This window comes from Nomascus leucogenys, chromosome 13 (assembly GCF_006542625.1).
Source record: "Nomascus leucogenys isolate Asia chromosome 13, Asia_NLE_v1, whole genome shotgun sequence".
Classification (NCBI taxonomy): Eukaryota; Metazoa; Chordata; class Mammalia; order Primates; family Hylobatidae; genus Nomascus; species Nomascus leucogenys.
This window is the reverse complement of record NC_044393.1, coordinates 83,494,692-83,522,032: the sequence shown is the minus strand read 5'-3', so window position 1 is coordinate 83,522,032 and position 27,341 is coordinate 83,494,692. Positions and strand designations below refer to the sequence as shown.

Here is a 27,341-nt window from a genome sequence, read left to right as displayed (position 1 = left end):
CCTGGCATGTAAACCATCTTAATCTTTACCACACACTGAAAGATATATATTAGTAGTATGTATTATAAGACTTCTTTTTTAAGAAGAGAAAACTGAGCCCTACATGAGTTACAAAACTGACCCCAGGTTACTCAGCTGCTATGAGCAAACCCAGGCCCAAACTCCCTGTTCCAAATGCTTCACCCTGGTTTGAGAACAGCATGTGTAATCCCCAAAGTGGGGTACATTGTATTTCCAGTCTTATTTGAAGACTCAGTACTAGCCTTGAAATATAAATAGTATCAGATGTACCCAAAAGCCAAAGGTGATGAGGAAGATATTAGAAGAGCTAGAGAATCACGATGATGAAATTAGAAAGCATCAGGCACATGGCCTCTTTCATATCAATGGGAATCTCATGGATAATCGAGGATTTCTCTCCCAGCACACTTAGAGGAAGCTGGAACCTACCTCCCAGGCATCCAAGAACGTTGCTTTTCCACCGATCATATTACCTTTATCATCTTTGGGGAAAAAGTCATCCCCAGACTGTAAACACAGAATGAAAAGTTTACTGGAATCTGCATCAGGACACTTGGTTCTGTTCAACCAGTTTTCAGGATCCTGACTCTTGCTAAATACCACATCTGCATACCACTTTTTCAAGCTCTGGATTACATACTACAAGAATGTGAATTTAAATAAAATCTCTATATCTACTGTAGCATATTAATATTTTAGAAACGACTGGATTAAGATTTGCTGCTAGAACATTCCAGAAGTCCATTATCACCATGGGCATTAACCTCATACACCTAGATCCCATATACACCCAAGTGCAAACTTTCATTTCAATATCACTGGATAAGGATTAGATATCCAAGCTGTGGTTTTCTGGAGAAGATATTGGCCAACTTCTATCCTTGCAGCCTCTAGAAGAGGCGTGGAATTAGGGATGGCAGGCCATCATCACTCCAGCTAGTCAGGAGGGGAGAGAGCTGGAAATTTGTCTCTCCCACCCCTCAGGAGCAGGTAAGAGCAGAGCCCCAGGAAATGGCTGCTGGGATCACTACTGGCTTCCTTCCAGCATCACCGTACTTGGGCTTTTCTCCAAGATGCCACTCCCGGGTGTGCTTTGCTTAATAAAATAATTAAGCCCTGGAATATAGTTATGCAAGAGTAACCCAAGAGATTGGGAGGACAACCCTGGGGCGTAGAATCAAGACAAAGGTGATATGGCAGTTGCAACTTGTCTGGGCTGCCAGAAATCATGGCTTCTCTCAGACATAATTGCAAGAAAACCCAGGCATGTGGCCACCTCAGCAGCACACATGGCCTCAGCCTCCCTTCCAGGCCAGTGTGTTTCTACTCCAAGGTCTCTTCCTGACCACCTACCATCCCCAATTATGAAGTGCAAGGCCTCCTGCTCCAGTCCACACCACCCCGCAGCCCTGGTGCAGCTACTATTTTCTGGCACCTGCTTAGAAACTGGAGGCTGAGAAAGAGAGTGTCTTAAACCTTGAATCCTTGTGGCCAGTGAATAAGATAGACGTCCAGATAACTCAGCTTCAGGTCCTTGAGGGTCTTCTCAAAGGCTTTCCTCACAAGGGGTCTCTCAAAGAAAGTGGGCCACAGCTGCAAAGAGTGTAGCAATGAGCTATTAACACTGGGAAAAGGAAGGGCCACATCATACTCATTGTCCCTGCTTTTTGATTTGTGTCCTGATCTAACCCAGCACATTTATAACAAAGCTGATTAAGATCCATGACACAGTGTGGAACATCACCAGGGCTCAGCATGTCAATGACATGTCTTAAGTGTTAAAAGCAATTGACTTTTTCAACTCTCCTAGTACTCTATATGTGTCTCAGATCATTGAAGTAAATGTGGCCACAGATTTGAAATTTGTTTACCTGTCTCAGTCTCTTCCTCAGCTGTGGGCTCTCTGAGAGCAGGAACTGTGTGTAGCTTTTAAATGTCAAGCATTCTCAGGCCTTTGGGAGCAGATGGTCCTTTATCTCACCTATATGATAGGTCCCTTATCAAGCCTATAAGGCCCCAAGTGATAATTTTACAAAGGCTTTATCCAGACTTGGCTGCTACACAGTGAGGTCTATTTATGCTACCAGATATATGCTTTTTCCAAGTACCTAGAACTACTGTTATCTTTTTTCATCAAGTTGTGTATAATATAGATCCAGTGATTCTCAGCCCTCTCACACCCAACATCCTCTTCTTTTTTATAACATTGTATACCCCACCTTTTACTAGACTGAATAAAGAAATTCATATGTGACAATAGAAAAATGCCCCTACCATTTTCCAAAATGCCCCCTGGCTGAGAGCCTCATGGGCACAGTCGCTGAGATCACAGTGCTGAAAGGGAGCCTGCAGATCAAGACCCGCCTGCACCCTTGGCCTCTGACTGCCTCTGGGCAGATGGTAGATCCCTCTGATGGGGAACAGGGAGGTCCAGCGCAGTGCAGGGCTGCATGGAAGCAAGCCCACTATGGGAAAAACAACCTACAGGCAGGTGGGGCAGCCACGACATGTTCAAATATCAATAACGGCTTGGAGTATGGATAGTATTGTATCCACGGATGTTATCAAGGCAGAGATGAAAAGGGGTACATGTAGAAAATGCTGACAGAGTTCTTGCTGCCAACCCGACCCAGATACTTCTGCCTGCCTTGAAGTGAAGACCTCCCACCAAATGCGCCATTGCACCTTGCTGACGATGAACAGGTCCTCCCGCTTCACAGCCTTCTCTTGGATCTTCTCTTGGATGGCTTCCCCCACCTCATGTTCATTCTGATAGACATAGGCACAGTCAATGTGGCGATATCCTGCATCAATGGCCGCCTTCACCGCTTCTTTCACTTTGCCGAGAGGAGACTGAAAGGCAAAAGAAAAGCCCATCACATATGTATTTTTTTTTTTAAGAGATGGGGCCCTGCTGTGTTGCCCAGGCTGGCCTCACACTCCCAGGTTCAAGCAATCCTCCCACCTTCCAAGTAGGTGGAATTACACCACACTCAGCAACCTTCATATTCTCTCATCCCCAGACCACCTTCAACAGGCTGCCCCACACGGCCCAGTTTCTCCAAATGAAGGCCTCACTGGGGTCTCCTTTGCCAGGGGGTATCTGGGAGGATACACACTTTAGAAAACTTTTCAAAAGAAAAGAAGGAAAGTGAATTAATTTTATGATTATGTCCTTATGTCGTATCCTAGCTAAACGTCAGTTCCCTTCTCATCCAGGTTAGTCCTGAAATGTCTTCAGGTGTGTGGGGGTGCAGATGTCTCCACTGCAACTTTCTGAAGATCCAGATGAGAGCTTGACTCTAAATAACCCAGAGGGAACTTCAGATAGGATCCCCAAATGGTGATAACGATCTGAATAATGGTCATTACAACAACAATCCGGATTCGAACGCTTACTAGGTGTGTGGGTCTAAACAGGTGATTCAATCTCTCTAACCCTTGTCTGCAAAATGGAAAAAAATAACACAAGCCTCATGAGGCCTTTGTGGTGATGACATGCTGCAATGAATGTTAAGTTATTAGCACATTACCTGACACACAGTAAGGCCCAGTAGAGGCCATCATTACACAATGATAGTTTCATAAAAAAAGGAGAAATAAAAAACCTTATAGGAATAGAGTTTGTTTTCCATTCGTATAAGGAGAAAGAGGGAGGGAGGGAGAATAAGAGAGAGGGAGAGATATAAGGGAAGGAAAGAAAAGATAGTGAAAAAAAAAGAAAAGAAAGGAAATAGACTTACCACATTTTGTTCTAAGCTAGCCAAGCCAATGATGGGGGCAAAAAGCACTTAAAACTTGATCTCTCACAAAATAGTCTTTTAAACTTCTTCTATTGTGAGATAGCAAACATTGAAAAGGACCCAAAACAGAGATGCACAGCTACCCTACCACCTGGACAAGAAATGGGCTGCTGCCAGGCATGCAGAAGCATCCCTGTGCCCCTAGCTGCTATGCTACACCCGTCTTCACCTCTACTGCTAAGGTCATAATCCTTTAGTCTATCATCCCCACGTGTTGAAGTCGGCTCCCTTCATAATTCTTACATTCAATCCCAAAATTCTGAAACTGTCTGGTAAACTTACCCAGGGTGAGCAGATTCCCTGGAGATCTGGAAGTGATTATTTGTTCCATTTATATAGGATTGAAGCTCTGATTTTGGGCAAATCTTGCTATTCAGGCAAAAGATGCTGTGCATGAATCAAGCTGGAAGTGATCTGTTCGTCCAGATACATCAAGATTTAATCCTGAGAATGACCCAGTGCTGCAACAGAGGATCCTACCCTCCAGCTCGGCACAGGAGAGGGGAAAATTCAGGGTGCATAGAACGAAAGAGCCAGAGGCAGAAGACTCGGCAGGGACATTAGCCATGAGGGACAGGAGAGAAGAGGAACTCCAAAGACTGCTTCTTGTCACTAGTTAGGGTGGTGCTATCATGGATGGAAATGGCAAAGAAGGCAGAGGGAGGTGGGGATGGAACAACTTCAAACTTAGCCGAAGAGAAGCTCGGGAACCTGCCTCACTGAGTCCTGGATGTGCCTTACCACGTTTTGCCAGCTGTCATTAACACAACCGGGTGGAGCTCATGACTCCCAGCCCAGGCTCTCTGCAGCCCCAGCATGTTGCAGATTTCAATGTGTACAGGAACCACCTAGGGATCTTGTTAAAGTGCAGATGCCCATTAGGTAGCCTGGAGGAGAGCCTGAGACTCTGCATTTTCCCTTTCTTCCTTTCTTCTTTTCTCTCTTTCTTTCTTTCTTTCTTCTCTGTTGCCCAGACTGGAGTGCAGTGGCACAATCACTGCTCACTGCAGCCTTGCCCTCTCAGGCTCAACACTCAATCTCCACCTCAGCCTCCCAAGTGGCTCAGACTACAGCTGCATGCCACCATGCCCAGCTAATTTATTTATTTATTGTAGAAATGGGGTCGTGCCATGTTGCTCAGGCTGGTCTCCAACTCCTGGGCTCAAGCAATCCTCCTGTCTGGGTCTCCCAAAGTGCTGGGATTACAGGCATGAGCCACCACACCTGGCCAGTTCTTCGTGTCTAAAAAGCTCCCAGGTCACAGGGATGCTGCTAGCCCAAGTCCCACATGGTGATCTGCAAAGGGGTGCCAAGGACTTCGGGCTCTGCATCCTCTCCTCAACCACCCAGCCCACAACAAACCCACAGCCAAGACTCTGGGGAAACGCTGAGCTCAATTAAGTGTCCTAGAACCAGAGACAGAAACTGCCTTGGAAAACAGTTTTAAGTCCAACAGCTGCTTGAAATTTGATACTTGCTAGAGAAGCTCTCACCGCTGCTGGGAAAGCCAGCCTTGGAGCTTTGCAGCTGAATCAGCTCTGAGAAAAGAAAGCAACCTGAGTCCCAGCTCCAGGGCTGAATCTCACCTCTCCAAACCCCTGCCTGACCTCCAGGCTTTCCTGGCTGAATGCAGAAAGAGAAAACACCCAAACGCCCCTCCAGAGAAGAAGGGTGTGCAAAGATTTGCATATTTACCTTCCAAGTGCCCAGGCCCACAATGGGCATCTTGGCTTTGGTACTGAGCTCCACAAACGTGGCCATGGTTGGTGCAGAAATGATTCTGAGTGAGCAGGTAGAAGTCTCACGTCCTGCTTTTTGTTGCTGTTTTTGAGACAGTCTTGCTCTGTCACCAAGGCTAGAGTGCAGTGGTGCGATCTCAGCTCATTGCAGCCTCTTTCTCCTGGGTTCAAGCAATTCTCCTGCCTCAGCCTCCCGAGTAGCTGGGATTACAGGCGCCCACCGTGACTCCCCGCTAATTTTTATATTGTTAGTAGAGACAGGCTGGTCTCAAACTACTGACGTCAGGTGATCCGCCCACCTCGGCCTTCCAAAGTGCTGGGATTACAGGTGTGAGCTACTGTGCCCGGCCACATGCTGCTTAAGAAGGCTGGTGCTATCTACAGTGGGAGGAGTTGGAGCCTGGCCACAGTAGCTTCCCTCCCATAACCAAACAGGAAATCCATTCCAGGCTTTTGTGAGATTGAGGATTCTGTGAATGAATTATTAAACATAACAACCTTTTGCAAAGTTCTCTTGGGTAACAGTATCATTGGAGTTTCTGCTTGTTCAGGATGAGTCAACAAATTCAACCCAGCCAAAAGCTGGAAAGTAGGGAGGGAGAGAGAAAGGAAGGAAAGGAGAGTTGGGGGAGGGAGGGAAAGAAGCCTGGCCAACATAGTGAAACCCTGTCTCTACTAAAAATACAAAAATTAGCCGGGCGTGGGGGCACATATCTGCAATCCCAGCTACTTGGGAGGCTGAGACAGGAGAATCACTTGAACCTGGGAGGCAGAGGTTGCAGTGAGCCAAGATCGCGCCACTGCACTCCACCCTGGGCGACAGACAGTGAGACCCTGTCTCAAAAAAAGAAAGAAAGAAAGAAGGGAAGGCAGGAAGGCAGGAAGGAGGGAGGGAGGAAGGAAAGAAGGAAAGAGAGAAAGAAAGCAAAGCAAAGCAAAGAAGGAAGAAAAAACAAGAGCTTTCTTTCCCTGTGATGGTTTCCTCTGTGAAATGGAGTCTAGGGAGGAGAGGTGAGAAGCAGTGTTTCAATTTTAAAAGTTGCAATTGCAGGTTCAGTGCAGAGATGGTCAAATCCTGACCTGATTGGAGTCAGCTGTAACTAGTTGGTAGTCAGCAATCTAGGGAACATGATATAGGCCTGTGCCATGCTGTGACACGCCATGACAGGCAAGGACCACGTCACAGCATCTGTTTCAGCCTGCAGGTAGTGGGTTTTTCTGTCTTTTACATGTTCTTGTTGATGAGTTGGCTTTAGTTGAATCTTGAAATGGAATTGAATCTCTAGGCTGTGGCTTATGACAGCTCATAGAAGGCAATTGGCATATTTTGCACCTATGAGTGAAAAATCTTACACTTCATTGATGTTTGTTAAATTATCTACTTCAACATTAATAATACAAGCATGGGCTGGGCATGGTGGCTCACGCCTATAATCCCAGCACTTTGGGAGGCCGAGGCAGGTAGATCACTTGAGCTCAGGGGTTTGAGACAAGCCTGGCCAACATGGTGAAACCCTGTCTCTGCTAAAAATCCAAAAATTAGCCAGGCATGGTGGCACGTACCTATAGTCCCAGCTGCTTGGGAGGCCTGAGAATCACTTGAACCTGGGAGGTGGAGAGTGCAGTGAGCCAAGATCGTACCACTGAACTTCAGCCTGGGTGACAAAAACAGACTCTGTCCCCAAAATAAATAAATAAATACATGCATGCCTCATAATCTGGTGGCCACAAAGTCTCCTGGATATGCACTTGCAGCACCTTATTTTCCCAGTGTATACTGGATGACATGCAGCGCTAGTATTGTTGAAATAGTAAATCCTTAGTGACTGTCAACCTAAATAACAGAGAGAGGGTCCCTACAAGAAAAATATTTCTCTGGGAATAGACCACTGCAATGGGAATATGCATGCCACAGTAAACTATGTGTATATTTGGGGAAATGAAGGAAGACAAAATTTTTCAAGGAAAAAACGAGGATTATCTAATTGCTTTGAAATAATTAGCCTTGGCTCCAAAGATCAGTCATGAAAGTGTTAGTCTGAGGTTGGACACGCTATTGTTCAGAGGTCCTTGCAGAGTATGTTTTGTGTTCAGCTGCAATGGTCTTTGATCAAGGTTGTGGTTTTTGCCATCTTTCGTGGTAATTTTGGTTTTCAGGTGTACAACCATTAGAACCCTCTTTTCGTGGCCTTCCCAGCTGTATTTGTCAGAGTCTTTTGTTTGTTTTTTAACATTAGTGATTACATTTTGATTCTGACCATTTTCACGTGATGCACAGAATGAAGAAATGTGTATTATTCATAATAATATTCCTTCTAGAACCACTTAGCCATGAACTGGTGAGGAGAGAGACCTTTTTTAGATAATGGAGATTAAGAACGTATATCGATTAGCTGTTTTCAGGTAACAAACTAACTGGTTATAACAGCAACCATTTATTTGCTTGTGATTTTGTCGGTTGGCAGTTTGGGCAGGAATCAGCTGATAAGCCAATCTCAGAACCACGTGGTGTCAGCTGGGTTTCCTCACCTCTGTGGGCTTCACTGAGGTGGACTGGGATGTCAGGGAAGGCAGGGACCCCTCTTCACATGTTTTTCATTTTCCATGAGGCTAACTTGGACTTGCTCATAGGTAGCAGCATTGTAGGTAAAGGAAGGAGTAGGGAAATAGATTCCACCTCTTGAAGGGATTTGTTACAAGGAATTTTGGCTATTTTTTTCTTTTTTTTAAGGCAGAGTCTCGCTCTGTCACCCAGGCTGGAGTGCAGTTGTGCAATCTCGGCTCACTACAACCTCTGCTTTCCGGGTTCATGTGATTCTCCTGCCTCAGCCTCCTGAGTAGCTAGGACTACAGGTGTGTACCACCACACACAGCTAATTACTGTGTTTTTATTAGAGATGAGGTTTCACCATGTTGGCCAGGATGGTCTCAGTCTCCTGACCTTGTGATCTGCCTGCCTCAGCCTCCCAAAGTGCTGGGATTACAGGTGTGAGAAGCCCACCTGGCCGAATTTTGGCTATTCTTAATCAACCCCAGAAGGTTTAATAAGAACTTTCATTAGCTACTTTCTAGCTTCATGAATTTACCAATCTATTCCTAGTTTTGCATCTTTAAGAAACTCTCATTTTTTAAATCTGAGGTATATGTCCATAAGAGGTTTTACTTTGTTAAAAATAAATACATACAAAATTGAGAGAAAACTATTTTGTAGAAGAAAAATGAAGAAGGAGTAGTGTCATTTTTCATTCTCACATCCATTTCTCTAAGAAATGGATCTGTCCTTCGACATCTCCTCCTAACCCATACTGTTTGAATACAGAGGGCTCTTGGGCCATGATCCAGGGATTATTTATAATCAGCAACAAGGGGTTACAGTGTCATGGCTTAGAATTTGGTGGGGTGAGACCAGGGACTAGTTGGAGTTTTTTGTTTCAGTCTTCGTAATTTATTTGAAGCAGGGGGCTTGGCTGTCCACCCTTTGTACTTAGTAGTCCACCAAACATCTGCCCAGTCACCACTGGGACTTCTAACGCTCCATACTTATATTTGCTTGATTTTTTATGCTATGGACATAGACACTTATCAACATGGGCTAGCTTCCTTTGACCTTGCTCGTCTCCACACGGATGACTGAATAGGCATTGAACGGAAGGGTTAAAAAATGACTAGCCTGAGTTACATTGATGACAAGATGACCTTCTGTTGAAAAGAAAAAAGAGAATAAACAAGTGATTATTAAGCTCTTTTTAGAGTTAATTTGGCGAGGGTGGGCCGTGGAGTGACAGTTCATGATTCTGGAGGTGGCAGCACCTTCTTGACTCTGGTGTGATGAGTCCATCCTCTTTCTGTTGTCCAGACTGCAGTCTCAGTACTTAGGAGCACTAGGTAGGGTCCTTCCCAGGCTCGTTTGAGCTTCCTTTCCTTCTACCCTTGGATGAGAACATGGTCTTAAGGCCAATGCTGATGTTCTGGAAACTCCAGGGGTGACGCCTGTGCTAGGAGACCTTTAGTCTTAAGGGAAAAGAAGGTAGAGCCTAGACCAAGTATATGATTTTTGAGGAATTGATCCTTTGTTTCAAACGTAGGGATGTCAGCAGTGGAGTGTAAGTAGGGCATTCCATAGAGCATTTCATCAGGTGACAGGCCAATGTCTTTCCGAGGGGCAGTCCGGATTCTCAACAAAGCAATAGGAATACATTTAGTCCATGGCAATCGAGTTTCTAAAACTAAGTTAAGTGGCTTACTAGAGTCTGATTCATCCGCTCTACTCTTCCTGAGGAGGATGGATGCCAAGGGGTATGGTATTCCCAATGTATATCTAGTACCTGGGCTAACTTCTTAATGACATGCGCAGTGAAATGGGTTGCATTATCTGAATCAGTATTTTCTATTAGTTCAAATCTGGGTATGATGTTTTCAATTAGTGCTTTAACTACATTAGTGGAGGTTGCACATGAGAATGGGATTGCCTCTACCCAGTGGGTAAAGTGGTCTATTATTACTAATAAGTATAACGACCAACTGGAGGCATTTCAGTGTAATCGATCTGAAACACTTTGAAAGGGTCTCAGTGCTGGATTTCTTCCACCAAGGGGCAATTTCCTTAGAACCTGCTAATTAGTTTTTTTACATATTAAGCAACTATCTATAACTTGTTTGGCCAGGGTGTAAATTCCTATACACCCATAAACCCGGAGAACTGCATCGCACATTGCTTGGGGTCCCCAATGGGTCCCTTGACGTAATTGAGACAAGACTTCCCTCATGAGAGGTTTTGACAACATTTCCCTTTGATCTGATAATATCCATTTCCTATCCGCATTTTCTTTAGCTCCTATTTTTATCAACTTCTTTTTTTCAATGGAACAGAAAATGGGGGTTACAGTAGGAGAAGGAAGGCATGGAGTTAAATGGAAGAAACGGCAACTTGTTTTGCTATTTTATTGTAACCGAGTGAGTTATAGAGAGAATGCCACACTCTGTGACTAATTCAGCAGTCCTTTACTGCCAGCAACCGAGAGACGGCCAGAGCTCAAAATTCTCTCGGCCCTGAAGAAGGGGCTAGATTTCCTTTTACACCTTCGTCTAAAGAGGGGAGGGGGAGTGTAGCTGAAGCAATTTTTTACAGAAGCAGAACAGGAAAAAAGTTGAAAGATAAATGGTTACAGAAACAGTAATAAGAAAATAAACAGTTCCAGGTGCAGCGGCTTAAATTATCACAAAGTGATAAACGCAGAGGCTTTGGGTACCATCAACCGAGTGTGTTCCCAGGAGCCGCTGGTATAGCTTGCCTCAGTATCTTATCAGTAAGCACATTCTTGGATGTGCTTGGAGTCAGCTTGCACCAGTTATGTCCTTAAGGGAGGGGGGCAAGGGGCGGCAAGTGAAGAAACCAAAATGGAGTCTGTCCGGCTCTCTCAGCTAAGAGAGAGTCAATCAGGTTAAAACAAGTTAGGGTATCACATTTCCCACTCGTGTTTGGGGGAAGCAGATCATTGATTCCTCGGTTATAACAAGGGTGTTATATTGGGTTCTAAGATACGTAAGTTAAACAGAAGCTATGCGTTGCTTTACAAAATTAAGAAACCAATTTAATATACAAGGCCTGAAAACTAACCCTAACAAGAGGAGGAGAAGGGGGTCCCACCAACCCAGTAATTAGAGTAGTTAGCCAGGGATTCCAGTTAAACATGCTTTGGTACCAGGCAGTGTTACTTTCTCGTTCCTGCTGGCATCTATCTAGATTTTCTCGAACTCTTTGAAGAGTATTTTTTATGACTCCAGACTGATTGGCATAGAAACAACAACTTTCTTCTAGAGCTGCGCATAAACCTCCTTGGGAGAGAAATAGCAGATCTAACTCGGCGGTTTTGAAGAACTACTTCAGCTAGAGACTCTACCTGGGCATGTAGTATATTTATGACTGATTGGAGATTGCTTAAATCAGCATCTACTTGTTGAGATAGTGATATTAGTCCAGTTTCTCCTTGAATCAGGGCATTCGTGCCAATAGCTGCTGACATAGCTATGCTAAGGCCGGCCAGAAGGGTTACAAGGAGTGGGGCAGCTTGGTGAAACCTGGAATGCAATCCAGGGGGAGCGATGAGAAGTTGTCCTTCTGGCCTACTGTACATGTAGATCTGGGGGAGTACATGAACCAACACACATAGGAGAGTTCCAGGTTCAGTCCCATTGATGTAATGAGTGAGGCCTGAAGTGCAGGCCAACCAGGTATTTTTGGGTGCCTGGTAGGAGACTGAGGGGTTTAAGGAAGTAAGTAGAGACTCATTACAAGTAGCCTGAAAGGGAGAAGCAGATAAGTTATACCTTGCGCTAATTAGACAGAAGGCTTTCCCTGACACATTTCCTAGCGTAAGGGCATGGGGGCATGTATGACAAGAAAGAGAGTCCATTTTGAGCATGGCTTCTACCCCAATCCAACATAATGTGGGGGTTTGGCCTTTACGCACAACCAGCAATCTCAGGCTAGTTTAGGCTGGGTGAGATTAAGGAGGTGATGTACCCCGTCCAAAATGGACATCAGGCTGGGTTGGAGGTATTGCCATTGCAGCTGGGGTCTAGGAACCAGGAATGGGGGCGGGACAGTTAAATCGACTCTTTCTGGGTGTTTTTGGAACATAGGGTCACCTAAATCAGTTAAAGTTCTGATTGGCTTCAAGGATCCAGGATTTTTTTCTGGATGGTTTTCACTGGTTTCTAGGATTAACTTTGCAAGAGTACTTTTTGGGGTGCGGTTCATGTATTCTACTTGTCCAGAGCTCTGGGGTCGGCAGGCACAATGGAGTTTCCATTGAATGTTTAATGCCTTGCTGACCGACTGAGCTATGGACGAGGTGAAGGCTGGTCCATTATCAGACCTTATTACAATAGGCAGTCCACGTTGAGGGATGATTTCATTGAGTAAAAGCTTAACTACCATGGTAGCAGTTTCGTTTTTGGTGGCAAATGCCTCAGTCCATCCAGAAAAGGTGTCTACTAGCACCAGGAGGTATTTATACCCTGCCAAGTGTGGTTTTACCTCTGTAAAGTCAATTTCCCACCTTTCTCCTGGCAAGCCTCCCCAGAGGCGGTGGCCTGGGCTGGGCTTAGGACCTCGCTTGGTGTTTACTTGGGCACAAGCCATGCACTGGAGAGCTGCTTGGTTAGTTAAGTCCTGAAGATGGGGGATCTTGAAATGGCTCCTTAGAAGCTGGGCCAATTTTACTCCTCCTAAATGGGTGGTAGAATGTAGACAATTGATAAATTTTCCCCGAGGGCTCGGGCATGAAGATTCTGGAATCAGGAAGAATTCACCAACCTTCCTAATTTTTACAGGCTTGAAGATCTGAAGCTTGTTTTTCTTTCTCTGGGGAGTATTCTGGGTGGTCTGCCAAGTCAGGTTGTGGAAAGGACACAGCGGGCAGCAGGGTTAAAGGCGTGGCTGGGAGCTGAGCTGCCTCTCCAGCTGCAGAGTTGGCTCTTTGGTTACCACAAGCAATGGCCGTGTCTTCTCTTTGATGTCCTTTGCAGTGAATTGCAGCCACCTGTTGGGGGAGCCAAACAGCTTCAAGCAGGGCTAAAATTTCTTCTTTGTTTTTGACACTCTTTCCTGCTGAGGTGAGTAGCCCTCGCTCTTGATAGATGGCTCCATGTACAGGTACAGTAGCAAAAGCATACCTGCTGTCAGTGTAGATGTTAATACATTTGTCTTTACCCTATCAGAGGGCCTGAGTCAGGGCAACCGATTCAGCCTTCTGTGCCAAGGTACCTGCTGGCAGTGCCTGGGCCTACAGTACATCTGTCTCCATAGTAACGGCCACACCAGCCTTCCATACTCCCTGTTCAAGGAAGCTGCTACCACCTGTAAACATGGTGGCATCCGCCTCCTTTAGAGGCACATCTTGGAGATCAGGTCAGCCAGTTTCCATAGTTTCTAACGGTTCTTGGCAGTCAGGGACAGGTGTGGTAAGGTCTGGATCAGGGAGCAAGGTAGCTGGATTTAAACACCTTGTGGGAGAGAAAGTTAAATGCAGCTGATCTAACAGTAAACTCTGATACTGCAGGATGCGAGCATTTGACATCCATTTGCCAGAAGCACTTCGTAGCAAAGTCTCTACAGCATGAGGAGCCGTAAGGGTTAAATTCTGGCCCAGAGTCAGTTTATCAGCCTCCTGGACCTGGCTTGCTGTTGTCACTGTGGCTCGCAGACAACTTGGCCACCCGGAGGCCACAGGGTCCAGTCTCTTAGATAAATAGGCCACTGGGCGTCGCCATGGCCCTAAAGTCTGAGTGAGTACCCCTTTAGCGACTCCTTCATTTTCACGAACAAAAAGGTGAAATGGTTTTGAGATATTTGGGAGGGCAAGAGCAGGGGCCTCAGTTAGTACCTTCTTCAGATTTTGAAAAGCCTGTTCTTCTTTGTCAGTCCAAACTTGTGGGGTATTCCCTCCAGCAGCGGTGTACAGGGGTTTGGCGATTTCCACGAACCCCTATATCTATAGGCGACAGTATCCCACGACCCCCCAGGAATTCATGTACCTGTCTCTTAGTGGTGGGAGTAGGGATTTGCAGGATGGCTGCCTTTCGGGCACTGGTGAGTGCCCTTTTTCCTTCATTTATCTCATACCCTAGGTAGGAAATGCTGGGAGGAAAAAGCTGGGACTTCTTGGCCGAGACCTGATACCCAAATTCCTGGAGGAGGTAAAGTAGGTCCCTAGTATGTTGCAGGCAGCTGTCAGTAGTTTCAGTAGCCAATAACAGGTCGTCTACATATTGGAGAAGAGTGCAGTTAGGGTGACTGGCTCAGAATGGTATGAGATCCTGTTGAAGGGCTTCCCTAAAAAGGGTGGGGGAATTTTTAAAACCTTGGGGTAACCAAGTCCAGGTTAATTGGGTGGTGTCTCCCGAGCCAGGATCTGTCTGTTCAAAAGCAAAGATAGGTTGACTTTTGGGGCCAGAGGAATAGCAAAAAAAGCATCCTTGAAGTCAAGGACAGTGTACACCGTATGTTCTGGCGGGAGCAGGCTGAGTACAGTATAAGGGTTAGGGACAGTTGGGTGGACGGTGACTGTCCGCTTGTTACCTTCCCGCAAGTCCTGTACAGGCTGGTAATCATTTGTTCTGGGTTTCTGGACCGGCAAAAATGGAGTATTCCAGGCGGTCTCACATGGTGTGAGTATACCAGCTTGTAATAGTCGCTGAATATGGGGATTAATTCCCTCCCTAGCCCACTGAATCACAGGATATTGTTTGACCTGGACTGGCAGGGCGGTGGCCAGGAGTTCTACAACTGCTGGCAGATGGTGGTTTGCCAGTCCTGGGGGGTATGAGGAAACAGAATCTGTAAATCCAGTAGGAGAGGGTTACTTTTATTCTCCAGCAGTTGTGAGGGTGAAACTAAGAGATATTCCTCAGACAGAGGGGTGGTTAGCAGGAGCTGAGTAGTAGGGGGCATTGTGTCCCCTAATGTGAGGTGAGTTTGTTGGGCTGAGAAGGAGATGGACGCCTGTAGCTTATGAAGCAGGTCTCATCCGAAGAGGGAGAAGGGGCACTCTGGGACCACGAGGAATAAGTGGGTTACTCTTTTCTGTCCTAAACTCACCTCTCGTGAGTGGGTGACAGGATATTCCTGAATAGCTCCAGTAGCCCTTTGCACAGCAACCCAACCTTTTTATTAGACACTGCCTAAGGGTGTCTGCAGTACTGAGTGTTCCACCCCGGTGTCAATTAGGAAGTGTACAGGCTGGCCCCCCACTGTGGTGGTCACCATGGATTCCCGGGGCCAAGTGACAAAGAGCCCCGGCCCCGTCAATCATCAGATTCCTCTGCTGCGTGGAGGGTGAGGACCTTTTTCTTTTCTGGTTTCTCCTCTGGCTTTAATGTGCATATTCCTTTTTCCAGTATAAGGGAGCACGCTCACGTTTCTGGCCTTCCTGGTGAGGACTCGGGGTCCCCTGGTCAGTGCCCTGTGATGGGGGCCCTTCCTTTTTGGCTCCTTGGATGGCAGCCACTAAGATTTTTGCCTGTCCTTTTATGCTTTGTCTGGAGCCCTTGAAGCTGCCTGAGCTGCCTGTTTTTTGCTTTTCAAATTCTCGATTGTCGAAAACTCTCTGGGCTATCTCTAAAAGCTGGCTGATGTAAGGAAATACTTTCTGGCTTCCCTTTGAATATGGTCCCTCTCTTCAGAGGTGAAAAGCGGTAAAAGGAGTTGCTGACAGTCATCCCAGGTGGGCCGGTGAGTCTGGAGCACAGACTCCATCAGTGAGGTTAAGACTTGGGGCTTTTCAGAAAAGGGGGGATTATGAGCCTTCCAGTTGTACAGGTCAGAAGTAGAGAAGGGGACATAAACTAAACATGGAGCACAACGCTCACTGCCCAGAGGGATTTGGGTCTCTGTCAGTAGGAGGAGCGGGGCCACCTCCTCCGGCCGAGGCCGTAATCCAGAGGATATAGGCAGAGAGGCCACAGGAGGTGTACTTGAGGAGACAAGGGAAGATTCTGGGGGAGCCGGAGGGTTATAGGGTGGCGGAAATGGGTGAAGAAGAAAACTTGCCTCTTCTTCAGAAGGAGGCAGTACAGGAGGAGTCGAGGGAGCTGAGGGTTGGGGCAAAAGTGAGGTCTGGCTTAAAAGGACCTTGGAGGTAGGATCACGAATGGCTACAGAGTTTGATCATGAGTAGAGCCATAGAGGAGAGCTCCAGACTAAATCTAGCCAGTGATCAATGTAGGGCAACTGATCGGGGTGACTGGGAGTTCCAGCAATGACCCACCACACAGCCTGAACAGCTGTGAGGTTTAGTGACCCTTCTGGGGGCCACCCGGTTCCAAACTTTGGCCATTCTACTTCACAGAGTGTCCAGAGTTTGCCTTTTTTAAGGCGGACCCCATAATCATCTGAGAAGCCTAGAGAGAAATTCTGCAACATACATTGGAGAGGACTCCAATCTTTATGGGGCCAGGAAGAAGAGTTTCCTATTCTAGAGGCAATTAACAAGGTTTGAACAAAAATATTAAACCCAGCATGGACAGAGATATTCATGGCCTGGGGGGCTATAGTATCAGAAGAACAGAAGTATTATAGCTAGAAGAAGTAGGAAAACAACTATAGCCAATATTTCTTGCCACATAAGATGTGTCTCCTCAAGCTTCGAGATCTAGGAAGAGGTTAAGAGGTGGGTCCAAGGGATCCTCAGCCAGTGTGACCTAGGTGACGTCCCCCTCCTTCTTGACTTATATCCCAAATAACTTTGGTGTCTCCACGACTCAAAGGCAAAAAGTTCAAACTCGGTCCTTTCCTTCAAGGGTTTAAGGAGGGTGAACACAGCCAAGTCTTGGAGACGCTGGACTTCCTGCGACACAGGAAAATGAGATGTGCAGGGTAAGGGATGGGGATGAGGAGGAAAGGGGCCACTCGGATTTTCCTAAAGGTTGGAGAGTAGCCACGGAGAGGTAAAACAAGAGTCCAGACGGAGTAGAGCAGTATGGGTGTAGGTTTCTCTGCACAGTGCCTTATTTAAGGGCATGGGAAAAGTTACGGGATGACAGAAAAGGTGAACAACGAGGTCAGCAGGGTGGCTATTTTGGATCCACCACTGGTCTAAGGAGAAGGTGGACCAGTCATTGGGGTGTGGGGTATGGCAATCCAAACGCCAGCAATCTTTATGGTGCCAGAAATCCTAAACAGGCGAATGTCTTCCACACCTTCCCCATAACAACACCTAATTTGTTTCTGACAGAAAAGGCAGGACTGGGAGGGCCAGCCCAACTGACTAATGAGGAATTTGACCTCCTGGGATAGAAAATCTGTACTAAGGACCTTGAAGAAGTCCTTGCCCAGTCGTCTTGGGCAGTATCGACAACCTGACATATGAAATTTAGACAGACACTAAACAAGACAACAGACACTGGTGTATATAAACAAGCATGGCAATTTTTATAGACAGACAAGGGGAGGGGGTCCCATGACGGGATCAGTCAGATGCCCGCCTGGCCGCTCCCCTTGCGGGGACTTAGGCTCCTCTGGGCATTGGCAGGCCTGTATAAACCCCTCGCTTTGATCGAGCTATGCCTGATGCTGCCCTGAGCCTTATGAGGTTGCCACGGAACCACAGGTGAGGGCCTTCTCGAACTTCCTAGCTTTCACCGTGGAGCTACAAACTGGAAATTCAAGTGAAAGCCCTTGAGCTCCACATTCACTCACTCACTCACTCACTCAGAGTTTATTACAGTTTTTATACCCATTCTAAAACAGAGGTCTCCTGGAGACCTGAATGAGAGAGGGAGAAGAGATAGAGAGAGAGACTAGACTTAACAGAATCCTGACAGAAACCAGGACTCTGTCCTCCAGCATCCTGGAGTGTGGACAGAGTCTGAGGGAGGACCCTCGTCAGGGCCGTTTCCCTCCCAGAGAGACAGTCAGATCTGACTTACCTTCCCGAGACTAGAGACTGAGGACTCAGGAGTTGAATTTGGCTGGGCGCACCGGCAGTCGATCTGTTCCCCTCCAGAAGACGGTGGCCTGTGGAGCCCTGGAACGTCTTCAGGTGGCCCTATAAGCCCGCCGTCTGTCCGGGGGAGCCCGGAATGAGTCAGGTCTTCACCCGGTGGCGAATCTCGCTGGGGCCTCCAAATGTCGTAACCGAGCAAGTTATAGAGAGAATACCTTACTCTGAGACTAATTCAGGAGTCCTTTATTGCTGGCGACTGAGAGACGGCTAGAGCTTGAAATTCTCTCTGTCCCGAAGAAGAGGCTAGAGTTCTTTTTATACCTTGGCCTAAAGAGGGGAGGGGGAGTGTAGCTGAAGCTATTTTTAACAGAAGCAGAACAGGAAAAAATCAAAAGATAAATGGTTACAGAAACAGTTACAGGAAAATAAACAGTTCCAGGTGAAGGGGCTTAAAGTATCACAAAGTGATAAAAGCAGGGGCTTTGGGTACCACCAACCGAGTGTGTTCCCAGGAGCTGCTGGTACAGCTTGCCTCAGTATCTTATCAGTAAGTGCATTCTTGGATGTGCTTGGAGTCAGCTTGCACCAGTTATGTCCTTAAGGGAGGGGGACAAGGGGCTGCAAGCGAAGAAACCAAAATGGAGCCTGTCCGGCTCTCTCAGCTAAGAGAGAGTCAATCAGGATAAAACAAGATAGGGTATCACAATTTGATCTGCAAGATTATTTCCTCCACTTGTGAAAGGCGAGTCCTTTTGGTGCCCTGCGACATGTACAATAGCTATCTCTTCTGGCAATTGGAGATTGTTGAGGACACGAGCATCAGTTCTCTATGAACTAAATCTGGGCCTCTACTATTGATAAGAGCCCTCTCCATCCAAATTTTCCCAAATGTGTGTGCCTCCCCAAAGGGATACTTAGAATCAGTATAGATAGATTTTCTTGGTTTTGTAAATGTCCTAAAGCTTGGCTGAGTGCAAACAGTTCACACCCTTGGGCAATTATTAGGCCGCCTTCCTGATTTTACTTTTTAAAGAGTCTTTCCATTAATCACTGAATACCTATTATGTCTCTTTCTTTTAATCACTTGGGAGGATCCATCTATGAATAAGTGCCACCCTGTCTTGAAGGGAGTTTTTCCTAAGTCTGGTTGAACTTTTGTATGGTAATTAATTAGATTTAAACATGCGTGCCTTCCCGTTTTACGTTTGGATCCCCGTTAAAGAGCCTGCTGAATCAAGTGAATTTATTAGTACTTAACATTAAATCATCTTTTTCCCAGAAAGCCTCATATTTTAAAATTTTTGAGTTAGTGATCTACCTCCTTGCTTTTTGATTTAATGTAGTTTTAACTTGGTGGGGTGTGGCCTGAAGCGGCTGGGGAGTAACCTGAAACCTCAGCTGAAGGGACAGCACAGGCTGGGGCGTGGCCTGAAACAGCTGGGGAGTAACCTGAAACCGCAGCCAGAGGGATCTGAGAGGGGAACCAAAGGGGCAGGATTGGGGGCGCTGAACCAAGGAAGGTGATTTAGAGGATCCCATGTCTTAGTAGGTATGGGTTGTCTAGGCATGGGAACTCTTTCCTTTATAGAAAGGTTGACTTCTGACTTTCTCCCTCCGGAGTCTAAAGGGTAAAGGAGAGCTGGTCCCTGCCGCCAGCAGAGGGCGTAATCGATTTTTCCTGGGAGACAGGGCTCTTACCATTAACATGTTTGATTAACAGCTGAAAAATTCGCTCTTCATTAGACTTAAATTTTGGCCAGAAAAGTGAGGGCTTAAGGATGGGTTCTTGAACTTAAATAAAACAACAATATTCTATCATCTGCTGTTTTTGTGTATACTTGGTTCTCTTACTATTTTTTCAATACTTTATCATAAGCCCCAAGAGGCTATCAGACGGAATTTCATCCCTCTCTGGACTCTAGTTTTCCTGTCTGACTTGAAACGTTCCCCATCTTAGGGATTATGGGGAGGGGGCCCAACCCCGCCTGTGAGATTTCTACCCTCCCCTTTCCTGGAGGCTTACTGAGGCTTTGGGGAAAGGCTCCAACCCCACCTGTTTGGATTTCTACCCTCCCCCTTCGTGTTTGTCTACTCTGTCTGTTCCTGACTCTAGTTGACAGATGGCAGCATGAGGCCATAGAGAAGACTCACTCACTCCACACAACCACCATACTTAGTCCCATTTATACACTCTCAGCCTCCAGCTTATCCCGACCACCTACGAAATACTTTGTCACCTTCGCGAAGTCTCCTACCTTATTCCACGCACAAGAATTTCCTGGTCCTCTTATTGCCGCGGTCTTGCCTCTCCTCCCAGCTTTGCTGAGAATCCAGACTTATTTGTCACAAAGTGGGGGGGCCCTGATCTCGCTCACCCTAGGGGCACGGTAACTAGACAGTAGGATGCGTCCCCTCTGGGTGGGGAGACCGAAGGCCCCCTTCCCAAAGGAGAACATTCGAGCCCCAAAGTTGGGCTCCAGAACTGTGAGGAATAACGCTCAAAATCTTAAGGAAATTGAACACTTGAACAAAGGATTCTTAGCAAAGCAATTTTACTTCTGCGCAGAGGGGTGCCTCCTTGGCCAGCCGCCATGAGAGCACACCTGAAAAAGGGGCACGAGAGCCTTTACTCCTGATGCAAGTACTGCCCCTGTACCCTTTCTCCATTGGCCAGGGTCGGGTCGTACAATCTAAACTAATCCTGGTTGGCTAAACATTGGATTTTTTTAGATAAGGTGGGCAGGTAAAAAAGGCAGAGAATAAAGGGGAAGGGGTGTCTGTAATGAGCTAAAAAGTTAGTCCTCTTTCCAAATAAGGAAAGGAATGTGAGCTGGTACTGATAACATCTGGTACTGTGGCATGCCTGGGCATGTAACAAAGGAAAAAAGGGAAAAAAGGAGAAAAAGGAAAAAAGGTGGAGGGGTTACTATGAATTAAAGAATAAAAGATTGATCAGGTTATTTGAAGAGAAACCTCATCATATCCCACGCATCCATCAATCCATCCATCCATCCATCCATCCATCCATCCATCCATCCATCCATCATTCATCCATCCCCAATCCATGTATCCTTCCACCCATCCTTCCTTCCATTCATCTTTCAATCCATCTTTCCTTCTTTCCGTGTTTCCAACCATCCATCCATGCGTCCCTCCCTCCACCCATCCATTTGTCCATCCATTGTTCCATCCATTCCATCTATCTATTTATTCACCAGATATTGTTGAGGCAGGGGAATACAATAATTAACAAAACACAAAAATCCCTTCTCTCATAGAGCTTACATTCTAGTGGGTAGAAACAGGGTAAGCAAGCAAACAGCAAATATATAAAATATATAACATATTGATAAATAAATGCTATGGAGAAGAAGAAAACACTTAGAAGGACAAGAAGAAATATCAGAGGAGGTAGGTTAATTTTAAATAGGGTGATGAAGGCTGGGTGCGGTGGCTCACGCCTGTAATCCCAGCACTTTGGGAGGCCCAGGCTGGCGGATCACGAGGTCAGGAGATCGAGACCATGGTGAAACCCCGTCTCTACTAAAAATACAAAAAAAATTAGCTGGGCGCAGTGGCAGGCGCCTGTAGTCCCAGCTACTCGGGAGGCTGAGGCAGGAGAATGGCGTGAACCTGGGAGGCGGAGCTTGTAGTGAGCTGAGATTGCGCCACTGCACTCCAGCCTGGGCCACAGAGCGAGACTCCGTCTCAAAAAAAAAAAAAAAAATAGGGTGATGAAGAAAGTCCTCTCTGAAAAGACGATAAATCAGCAAGGAAATTAAAAATACAAGTCAGAGAATTATTCTAAAATCTGAGGGCAGAGCATCCCAGGCAGTGAGAACAGCAAGGGCAAAAGCCCTGAGGCACAAATACCTCTCTTGTGTAATTTTTTAGTAACGGTCAAGGTCCTCTTGGTCCCCACCAACTCTCCCTAACTTATCTGGGGACTGATATTTTTGAACCAACAAAAGTGCTGGAAGCCAACACTGTAAGATTTTAAGGGTGCAAAACTTTCACGGAATTTCTGGGAAAACGCTGACAACAAATGAGGAAAAATAATTAGGTAGAATTTAAAATTAAATGTAATCAAATTCCACTGCATTGCACATTCAGAATACGTATTTTCTGAAATTGAAAGGCTTGTTAAATGGGAATAATTTCAAGTAAAAGTGTCTCTTTCATTTGGTTTTCCCAGTGGATGTATAAAATAACTAATTGAGCTAAATCTGTTATTTTTTAAATCCTTAATGCCTCTCTAGAATGTAAAAGTTCATTTCCTATTGTGGAAATTTTGAAAATTATGTAAAAGAATAACAAAAATAAACTTGTTGCCAAACAACATAGAAAAAAACCCTCTTAATATTCAAATCTTTCTAGATTTTCTTTTATTTCTAAGTTTTGCTGGTTTGATAGTGTATAAAGCTTATTTTAATTTGCATTTTTATTACTAGTCTGTACAATTTTTCGTGTCATCTAATGGTCAATTTTATGTACAAACTTTCTTTGTGGCATCTTAGATTTTTCTTATTTATATGAATAAACTCTTTTGATTATAAGAAAATTGCCAAGTGGTTTTGTCCAAGTTTGTTTATCTCCTATTTTTGTGTGTTTGTTTGTTTTTGTTTTGAGATAGAGTCTCACTCTGTCACCCAGGCAGGAGTGCAATGGCGCAATCTCAGCTCACTGCAACCTCCGCCTCCCAGGTTCAAGCAATTCTCGTGCCTCAGCCTCCTGAGTGGGATTACAGGCGTGTGCCGCCACGCCTAGATAAGTTTTGTAGTTTTATTAGAGACTGGGTTTCACCATATTGGCTAGGCTGGTCTCAAATTCCTGACCTCAAGTGATCCGCCCTCCTCAGCCGCCCAAAGTGCTGGCATTACAGGCATGAGCCACTGCCGCTGGCCTATTTTTGCATAATTGTATGTTCAGAGTTTACATTTCTATAGTCATGCACGGTTATTAAAGCAAAAAAAAACAAAAACTTATTTCCAACAATCTTCACTCTTCAGGGTTCTTTCAAATTTTACTGAAAACTATTTTTTACAGAAGTCTCTCTCATCTGTACATTGTTAAATATAATGTACAGTTAAATCTCACAATAATGCAATAAGTAGGGTCCAAATTTTTTTAAATTTAATAGTTCATATAGCAACAGTCTCACTATGTTGTCCAGGCTGGTCTCAAATTCCTGGCCTCAAGCGATCCTCCTACCTTGACCTCCCAAAGTCCTGGGATTAAAGGTGTGAACCTCCAGGCCCGGCTGGGTCCAAATTTTTAATCATGTAAAACACAGAGTTGTTGCAAGGTTGTTGAAATGACTGGAGCAGCCCTGGACAGTCAGGCATTAGGGTATTTGCCTGGGGGATCCAAATCCCTTTAGGTCCCAGTTATAGTTTGGCATCATCTGGCCAGCATTTGCCAGATCTCACTTAAATACAACAGGGTAAGTCTAGCCCTCTGGATTACCTGGGCCAGGCAGGACAGTCACAGTGATTCCAGAATCTCCATGGTAGTTGCTACCCATCTTTCCAGCCCTCTCTTAGACAATGAGTAGAGAGAATACTTGAAACATAAGAGCCTCACTCCTTGCCTCCCTACTTCCCATGACAAGCTCCTTTCCTTTTCCACACCGACCTTACTTACCATCTTCCTCTCTGTGGTTACTCCCCTTCCTTTCTCTTCATAAGGCAAGTTCCCTACATTATCATAAGAGTTTTTTAACACACACCTGTAGTGTATACCTTAGATTGTCTCCCCATAATGGCAGCTTTGGTTTAGGTGATGATGATGGCGGCTTTATTTCCAACCAATTGGGACAAAATAGTGAACAAATGTTAGGATGGATGCATTGTATTTGTTACAGTTGTGACATTGAGGACCCTGAGACCTGTAAGGTTCTCATTACTCGAGATATAAATGCTGAAAATATAATCAGATAACTGGCTGGTGAGGTGGCGCATGCCTGTGATCCCATCACTTTGGAAGGCAGAGGTGGGAGGATCACTTGAGGCCAGGAGTTTCAGACCAGCCTGGGAAACATAGCAACATCGCGAGATCCTGTCTCTACAAAAAATAACTAGCAGGACGTCATGCCTGTGCCTGTAGTCCCAGCTACTCAGGAGGCTGAGGCAGGAGAATCACTTGAGCCCAGGAATTCAAGGTTGCAATGAGCTATACTCATGCCACTGCACTCCACTCCAGCCTGGGCAACAGAGTAAGACTGCTTCTCCACAAACACAGAAAACAGAATAAGTAAGAAGTTGCTTTTTAAAACACAGCATTTCTCCACATTAGCTTTTTAAATTTACCACTGTTTGGTTAAGTTCAAGTGAAACAAACAAACAAAAAACCACATAATAGAAACCCAATCATTTTATCCTGTAAACTAAGCTTTTTACCAAGCAAGTCATAATCACAGTGACATGAAGAAGAAAACTTTCACAAAATGCTCACTAAAGAGATATCACTGGGCTCTGGGTTGAAATTGCTTCCTGTGTATCAATTGCATACATTTTATATACATTTTAAAAGCACCCAGTCTGTGAGATTGCGTATGGATGTGTACATGTATACTAAAAATACAAAATGTGGATGGGAAGTATACCAGTCAAAGGTCCAGACAGGAGTAAAGAAACTATGCTAAGATTTTTGAATATTGGATGTTTGATTCAAATACTTTGTTATGATAGGTGATCAGATACATGTGATGGAAGAGCTGGGCTATCGAAAGGAGAAGATGAGGCAACTAGTTTAGCAGCAGCAGGAAGAGATCCTTGCTCCTAAGGATGAAGGACAAAGAAAGAGTGCTACTTCCTCATCCCAGAAGCTTTGTCTGGTAGGAGATAGAATCAAGGTGGAGGCTGCCTGGAAAAAGCTGAGCCCACAGAGGAATGTGCCTTCTACGGGAGATGCCACTCAAGGTCAAGAGACAGGGAGAGAGGGAGAGAGAAATGCCTGGCTCTTCCCTTCTCCAGCCTTTCAAGCTCCTAACAGTACCTCTCACTGAGCAAACCCAGGGGAAGTCATAACATGGCAAGGAAGCTTGGGAATGTAGGTGTACCCCCCAGCCCCAAACAGAGGATGAGGGGACTCACCAATTTAGGATAAGCGTTTGCCTCTGGAGAGGGAGTCAGGGGAATGGGGATGGGGAGAGGCACAAAGTGGTCCTCAACTACATTGGTAACCCCTAATTTCTTTAATTTTTTTTAAAGATTTGGAGCCAATATGGCAAAAGGTTAGCATTTGTTTTTTGTTTTGAGACAGAGTCTCTCTCTGTCACCCAGGCTGGTGTGCAGTGGTGCAATCTTGGCTCACTGCAACCTCCACCTCCCAGGTTCAAGCGACCCTCCCACCTCAGCCTTCGGAGTAGCTGGGACTACAGGTGCACACCACTACACCCGGCTAGCACTTGTTAACATTATAAGGTGGGTGACCAGATGCTCGTTAGTTTATTTCCTGTACATTTCTATATAGTTGGAATATTTCATAAGAAGCAATTATTATAGGACAAACAGAAATGTTCCAGATTAATGGCAATAGTGAGCATCTTTATTGTTTTTCCACCCTACTTCTGGAGGAAATGCCACACCTCTCTCAATGGACAGTAGCATCTTTGTGGAGTTTGCAGGCTCTGCCATTGACTCTTTGGCACAATGGTGTTGAAGGCAAGGTGGGAGAGCAAGACAGGGAATGAGTGGAGACAGGCAAGGAGGAAAGGTGGCAGGAAAAGACTCAGGAGAAAGAGGATGACCATCTATCCCTGTGAGCTCTCCCAGAGCCTGCCTGCCTTTGAAACTTGGTTCACACTTACTACCTGGGTGGCCTTGAGCAAGTTCCTCCTCCCTCCCCCCTACCTCCATTTCCTCTTCCAGCAAATGTGAATAATAACAGGTTAAGAGTACCTACCCCAAAGGGATTATTCTGAGGATTCAATGACTTCACCCACAGGAAAACACTTCAAGTTGTGTTGGCGCATAGTACACTCTCAATACATGTTGGTTATGACTATTATTTTTTATTATTGATCTTTACATCCTCAGTGTTGGCAGAGTTTCTGGTGCTTAATAAACATTTGTTCTGATCAGATAAGTGGAAACCATTGTCATTTGCTTATTCCAGCCATGCTTTTCTGTGATATTCTGATCCTAGTTGAACATACAGAAATAAATGTCTAAAACAGCACCTCAATTCTGGCCTACAACAGGACAAAGTTCACTGTGATCTCAGATAAGCTTGGCTAAAATGGGACATGAGTGGAGGTATTCACACTTCAGCGAAGAAAGAGAATCCCCTGTGTAATCTCATCATGAGATTCAATGTCAATATTCTGCATCGAAGGGATAGTCTTCCAAATGAGAGGATCTGCAGGAAAAAAAAAAACAAAAAACAAAAAAACAAACCAGAGAAACCGTGTTCCATCAAAGCAACAACTCTGGTTGACAAGGTATTCTTCCCTGGTGGACTCTATCGTATTTGTGCTCTCTTAGCCTCCTTCCTGCAAGAACATAAGTAGGGTGCCCACACTTTGACCTTCCCTCAAATCGATATGAGGGCTTTGCTAGGAAGGAGAGCAGACAGTGAGCAGGGCACTGGAATAAACTCAGAATGACAACTCATGGTAAGCCTGGTGTCAGGCGAGGTGACTGACAAGTCTTGTCCCAATCCACTCTCACAACATCATGAGGTAGGAAACAACAGCAGAATTGACAGCTTGGGGATTGTTATGAGTATTAAATGAGATAATAGCACCGGAAAAGGGCTCAGAACCCTGGCACATTCTAAGCTAAAGTTCAATGGATGTTAGCGGCCATTAGTATTATCATCCTACTTTATAAGGAAAGAAACCAACTTGGAAAAACTAGGAAATTTGCACAATGTCACACAGCTAATAAACCAGTGTTAAAGTTGGATTTCAGGCCAGGTGGATTTACTGCTGAGCCCACCAACCCATTGCCTCCACCAGAAATGATGCTCATAGGAAAGTAAGCAGTTTAGTTTGGGGATGAGTCCCATTTTATGTTCACCCTTCCTTTTTACTCTAAGTAGCTACTACTTTGTTAAGCACCAGTGAAAGTAAGCCATTGGAAGATGAGGAAAGGCTCCTATGATACTTAGGGTGGGCAAGATAGATATGGAATATCAAGACATGCAAGCAGCGCTTGAGATACTGAAAACTTTTTTTTTTTTCCTTCTGAGACGGAGTCTCACTCTGTCGCCCAGGCTGGAGTGCAGTGGCATAATCTCAGCTCACTGCAAGCTCTACCTCCCGGGTTCACGCCATTCTCCTGCCTCAGCCTCCCAATTAGCTGGGACTACAGGTACCCGCCACCATG

General features: G+C 45.5%; 1 protein-coding gene across 3 annotated transcripts in view; it reads right to left on the bottom strand.

Annotated features, from left to right (window-relative positions):
- Window positions 1-27,341, bottom strand: part of AKR1B10 (aldo-keto reductase family 1 member B10) — a 46,525-nt gene that overhangs the window by 7,524 nt on the left and 11,660 nt on the right. The window contains exons 1-4 of one of the 3 annotated variants that reach the window (XM_003261363.3): window positions 5,520-5,905; window positions 2,707-2,874; window positions 1,498-1,614; window positions 451-528 (exon numbers count right to left, since the gene is read on the bottom strand). In XM_003261363.3, coding sequence (XP_003261411.1) covers window positions 451-528; window positions 1,498-1,614; window positions 2,707-2,874; window positions 5,520-5,585 — 429 coding nt within the window. In that variant the 5' untranslated portion in view covers window positions 5,586-5,905. Of the gene's footprint in view, window positions 1-450; window positions 529-1,497; window positions 1,615-2,706; window positions 2,875-5,519; window positions 5,906-26,003; window positions 26,371-27,341 lie in introns of those variants that run through there. The other 2 variants (XM_030826493.1, XM_030826492.1) reach the window with 2 other exon arrangements.